This window comes from Dissoconium aciculare (assembly GCF_010015565.1).
Source record: "Dissoconium aciculare CBS 342.82 unplaced genomic scaffold K489scaffold_29, whole genome shotgun sequence".
In the NCBI taxonomy this organism is placed as follows: Eukaryota; Fungi; Ascomycota; class Dothideomycetes; order Mycosphaerellales; family Dissoconiaceae; genus Dissoconium; species Dissoconium aciculare.
In genome coordinates, this window is record NW_022984979.1 from 1 (window position 1) to 5,465 (window position 5,465).

A 5,465-nucleotide genomic window follows, 5' to 3' on the forward strand; every position below is an offset into this window, starting at 1 on the left:
TCGCGCAAACCTCGATGAGACAAAACGATGCTGAAGGCAGCAATAGAGCGGACTCTCCGCAGCCCGCCGAGCCGAGCAACGCTGCGAGCTGATCAGAAATACACTCACACGTAGCGATTCACGAGATGACTAGGATTTTACACGAGGAAGGAATCGATCACAGCGACTGCAACACTCACCCGATTTCGATGTAGAGCGGTCGATCGAAGGGTAACATCCTAACCTACAGTGTAGATGCAGCAAAGCAAATTCATATCGGTGTTGAAGAGTACTATCGATCAAAGTGTCCAATGCTGGCTCGTTACATAGGGTGGCTCGCGACGCCGGGAGGGACGTTAGCCATTTCCTCTGGGGCAGGACTCTTGAGCAGGAAAAAGCCTAGCTGTAGTTTCATTGTGTCCTCGTTGCGTGATAGCAACGCGATCCTGGCTTCAGTGCCACGATTTATCAGGTCTGGTTTCGTGATAGCTCCAATCGTGCGTTGGCCGTTCGGATCAAAGTGTTTGCTCTTTTTGATTACGGGCTGATTGGAGATATCATTTCCCGCTTGCACGACCGCCAAAATTATGGATCTGTGGCTGCTCATATAGCTGTCAACAAGCCAATTGACAGCTTCGACGTCCTCTTCTGTCTGCACTTCGCTTGGCACCTGTATGATGCCAGGTAAATCGACCACGCTCAAGTGCAGGTTCGTTGGTCCTGAGACACGAATGCGCAACACGTCCTTTCCAAAGGCCGGTCCTTCAGAAAGGGTGCCATATCCTTTCAGACCCATCAATGTACCCGCCTCCTCAATTATGTCAGGCAGATCATCTAGGTCGCTCATTGTTCTGCTGAATGCAAGCAAAGTCTCTTTTTTGTCGCTCGGACAAGATGGGTGTGGGGTGATGGAGACGCGCATGTCAAGTGCTCCCTCCTCATCTTCAAGAATGATTTCGGTTGCAAATCGTGTGCAAAGCCCATCTTGTCGAGGAAAAGGTATGCCGGTAATCCCTTCAAGCACCGAGCTTTTACCAACAGACTGATCACCGCAAACGATGATTTGAGGAAGCGCCACGGAGTCCCCGATCCCACGTCGCCTCAGTGATGAGATGGCTTTGAGACGTTTGATCGACTGGTCAGAGTACAAACTAGGCAGAAGCTGCGATCCTTGCTTGGTCACTGCGGGTGATACAGAGTCATTCCGCGTCATCTTGATATGCTTGTTTTTCGAAACGAGATGTTGAGAAAATGCAGTTGTTGTCTTAATGAGTGCAGATTTGAGAGCGAGAGGCTCACGATCGTCGCTTATATAGGCATTGCATAGTCATCTAATGAGCTCGTCGTTGTTGAGAGAGGCTCAAACCACGTCACCACGACGTGCGTCATCGATGTTGTTACATGGAAGGGCCCTCAAGGTCTTGTTTCAAAGCAGATTGCACTGGTGAGACAATCCGAGAGAAGTGACTACGGAATTCCGGATTTTCTTACCACACCATCACTTGCTCGACTCGATTGCATCACCGCACTCTTGAAGATCAATGGCACGCGCCTCAAGCTTGAGGCACTCGGGCAGGCAGCGATATTGTACATCTAGAGGATGGGATCAGAGGCAAATGTCGATCGTCTCGGTTGCATCACGAAATTCCAGCGACCGCTCGATCTATAATCAGATCGATATCTATTCCAAATCAGCACCCGTGCTCAACTCTAGTTGTTGCGTGCGAGAGGCAATGCACCAAGATAGCCAATTTATGTCTGATTAGCAAAATACAATATGAACCATTGACTCACCCTGGAGATCGGTCTCCATCAGCCCACATGAGTAGGGGGCTCGCTCTTCGATACGCGTGTTCTTGTTCCAAGGATTTTAATCAGACGAAGATGACGACAACATCGGCAAGCCACCAGCTGGCAGTGAGACAAGCGGGCACAAAATTACCAAAAGGGTGACTGGGCCCACCCTTCTGAGCGAAACACCTTGTCAATCTCCATTGGAGAGCATCTTCGAAGAGGATCAAGAGCCTAAATTATCCTAGGCAATACTCGATCACGTGTCGTCAAGGGAATTGTGCAGAGCGGTGCATGCACAATGCTGAATGGACGTCGCATGATGGGCGACTCATAGCTCGGGTCGCCTCGGTTCTGCATACAACGGTGGGCTTCGATTAGCAATGTGCGAGTCTGTACGTAATATACGAACAGGAACGTGAACATCAATATCATTTTCTCAGATGGACGCTTGATGATCAATGCAGATGTGCGCGAAGTTATATTCTAAGGATGCTTCGATTTCGGGAATATGTGGATGATTCATACTCAATCAGACGTGCGATACAGCGAGTGTAAGGACAATCCTTGTAACTAGGTCGGGGTACCATGCAATGTTTCTGCATGATTGCGAAGGTGGTCAGCGCTATTAAGCCAAACATCGACGCACCTCGGATGCGGACACCGGAGGCGCTGTCCAGCAGTATGGTACTGGAGGTGCTTACGGATGAAATGTCTCTTCAGGCCATCTCTGTTCCGAAACTTCTTGGTGCGCTGTTCGATGGGTAGCTCTTCGTCACCCATGCAAAATATGCATTGCGTGGGAGAACACCGCGCTGGGAACGGATCGTGCCCGCTATCCTTGTCTTCACATGCGATCGCGACAGGATGAGGGCTCGGCGATCTAGACGCCTCGTCCAAATCTTTCAAATTGTGGAGCTTGCGTAACCCTGGCTCTTGCCGACCGCAAAGCGTCTGTACGGCATCGATGGCTTCTGATCGCCTGCTGACATTGTCAACAGCGTCAGCCGAAACGAATGTGAGCAAGGCTGCTAGTACGCGTTTACGTTCAGGACTCAGCTCTTGTACCCTCATGTTCTTCTTGCTAGCTCTTGCAGTCACTCCCGTCGATTTTCCTTTACGTAGCTGTTGCAGAATATCCGACACAGGCTGCTCGGCGCGGTACTGTGCTTTCACTTCTTTCAAGACTGTCTTACGCGTCTCCTTCTTCGTCCGCAGGAACGCCTGGTGCGCTTCGCGATATGTGTCATATGCAGCAGTGCCCCGGGCGCGGCTGATCGTGGTGTATTGAGCCCGAACACGCTGCGCCAACCCGTCGCGGCGTCTGCGTGCCAAAACCACTTCAGGGCGCCGATCGACCGTCGCCAACTGTCGTTTGGTCAACGCGCGTGGCCTCTGTGGATCGATTGAGCGGCTCATTCCACTCGCGACGCGAATGATAGCCGTCTGCGGTTCCAAGCCGCGGTATGCCGCCTGGGTGTCTTGAGTGACGTAGTGCGAGAGATAGTTGTGCTGGAACACTGCAGAACTAGCGTGTTGCATGATGAGGTTGCGCTGAGAATCGCTGATGTGATCTAAAACGAGTTAGCAGTACCCCTATCAGTGCAAATCTTCTAGACGCACTGCTGCTGTCCAAAGCTTCGCCATGGCCTCGACGGAAGCAGTACGGCTTCACGATCCAATCAAAACTCGTGATTTCGCCCAGAGGCCGCAGACGCTCGCGAAGCCAGTTCTCCGTGACTGCTCTGCTGGACATGCGAACGCCGTGTACCGTACGCTCTACACCTCGAAACAACGGAAGGTCCGCTTTGGATTCGTCAATCGGAATAACCAGCTCGCGCTTGCCAGGCGGGATGCGAAGTTCGAACAGCTCAGCAGGAGTGAAGTCCGGCACGGCAAAAGCCTTGTCTGCAAAGAGCAAACCGAGGAGCATCGTCTGGGGGCAGAGCAGAAGACATGCTTCCTGGGGGATGTCCGGAACAGGAAAGGTATTCCTGCCGACGTGATCAGCAAGCAGACATCGTAGAGTGGCCACAGAAAGCACTTACGGATCCTTAACCCCTAGATAGCGCTTTGTGTGTCGAAATGTGAAGTCCATCACCAGTCTCGGACGTTCGCCACCGGCAGGATCCGGCAGCAAGGCAATCTTGAGGTCTTTATACTGCATGCGACGCAGTGCCCCAGGACGGTTGCCCGTGATGCCAGCCAGCTGAATCATGAGTGCTAATTGGACTCGGAGTCGTTCATGCTGCATTTCCACTTCGCTCGACTCCCAGAGCGTCTTGAGCAATTCGAATTCGTCTTCCGCTCGCATAATCGGCTTCGCCTCTTTCTCTGTCGACAGTCCGAATTCGTTGACCAGTTGCTGCCGTGCCTGCAACATAGTCAGAACATACATGCTGCCTCGGGTGAGTCGCGGATGAGGTCAACATACCCCGCACATTTCGATTTGTACTTGCGGCGCGATCTCGAACTGCTTCGTCTCCAGCTGCCGGACTAGCGTCAAGGTGTTCCAGTAGGTCTGAATGGTGCCTGCTTTGCGGATCCGGCCTTTGCGCTCACGTAGCATCCAATGGAAGAAGTCGTAGAGATCGGGGGTGAGGAAAGAGCTCAGCGTCGTCATCGGGTCCTTCTCGTAGGTAATGCAGTACCTGGCCAGCTGTCAGATCATCTACTTGACTACTCATGTCGCGGGCGCGGCTTCTACTCACCGATCCCAAAGCTCTTTGATCCATCGCTGAAGCTCCTGGCTCTTTTCCGAATAAATCTTCTTCGTTCGCGTTGGATCATAATGGCTCGTTGCAGCCCTGGTTGCTGAGGTGAGCCCGACGATGTCGTGACTCGTCTCCGAAGGTGCCTGCGCTCCAGAGAAGCGCATGCTTGCGATAGACTGTCGGAGTGCGTGCGGGTATGCGTGCGATCCGGAGTCCGCATTGGGGGGTTGCTCTGTGGACGTTGAGTGTCGGGACGTCGATGGCCAGCGGATGGGCGCCGTCCCCTCTATATCGTCGGTCCTCCATGGGTGGCATCGCTCCTGGCTGTCACGCAGGTTGAGGGCGATGATGCTGTGCCGCACAGGTGAAGCCAGCGCGGGCGAAGAGGAGGGATGGGCGGGAAGGGATGTTTACCGCTGGCGAGTCTGCGCCCGGAATGGCCTGCAGGGGCGGCCCCAATCGGGCGCAGTTTTGCCGTCATCGCGCTGTAGATTATAAATATACGGACAGAGACGTCCTAACCTATAATATACGTTTCTTTATTAGCCGTATAAACTATCGTAGTAACTAGACTCCTATACCTAAAGTACTCGTTTTAATTATAAAGGAAGATTAGGCGAAGGCTACTAAAAAGAAGGGTAAATAGCGCGAGGTCGACCTCCCTATCGTTACGAAGAAAACCGTAGTTACGCCCGCTCCGCTATAAATAATACTAGGCGCCGAGCCTACCCTCTCTAAGATAAGTTTTTTAGATTATTACGTTATAACTCTAACTACCGGTAGTAAGCCGATATCTTTTATTAACTTAATAAAGAGAAGAGTCGTAAGCGTTAATACTACTATTAAAGTAGTAGAGAAGACCCGTAAGTATTAACGTAACAAAGAAGTCGTTCTAGTACTATAATAAGTCTCTTAAACGCGTCTTGTTCTTAATAAGGACAATAAGACCTTATTCGACGTATTTACTTTACGACTAGTATT

At 51.6% G+C, this 5,465-nt stretch overlaps 2 protein-coding genes across 2 annotated transcripts; both read right to left on the bottom strand.

The window, feature by feature from the left end:
* Nucleotides 1-301: 301 nt before the first annotated feature.
* On the bottom strand, nucleotides 302-1,192 carry K489DRAFT_414276 (uncharacterized protein; the record flags this gene model as incomplete). Its single annotated transcript, XM_033608149.1, has 1 exon — nucleotides 302-1,192. The coding sequence occupies one exon, from the start codon at nucleotides 1,190-1,192 to the stop codon at nucleotides 302-304; it is 891 nt and encodes a 296-aa protein (XP_033454823.1).
* Nucleotides 1,193-2,087: 895 nt separating this feature from the next.
* On the bottom strand, nucleotides 2,088-4,975 carry K489DRAFT_385510 (uncharacterized protein). Its single transcript, XM_033606119.1, has 5 exons — nucleotides 4,482-4,975; nucleotides 4,205-4,421; nucleotides 3,819-4,144; nucleotides 3,394-3,764; nucleotides 2,088-3,344 (listed from the first exon to the last, which is right to left on the bottom strand). The coding sequence occupies exons 1-5, from the start codon at nucleotides 4,646-4,648 to the stop codon at nucleotides 2,344-2,346; spliced, it is 2,082 nt and encodes a 693-aa protein (XP_033454824.1). The 5' UTR covers nucleotides 4,649-4,975; the 3' UTR covers nucleotides 2,088-2,343.
* Nucleotides 4,976-5,465: the final 490 nt, after the last annotated feature.

Coding starts and splice junctions, on each gene's coding strand:
- K489DRAFT_385510 (XM_033606119.1), bottom strand. CDS start 4,648: ATGCGCTTCTCTGGAGCGCAGGCACCTTCGGAGACGAGTCACGACATC. Junction 4,422..4,481: donor ATCAAAGAGCTTTGGGATCG/GTGAGTAGAAGC, acceptor ACAGCTGGCCAG/GTACTGCATTACCTACGAGA. Junction 3,345..3,393: donor CGAAGCTTTGGACAGCAGCA/GTGCGTCTAGAA, acceptor AACTCGTTTTAG/ATCACATCAGCGATTCTCAG.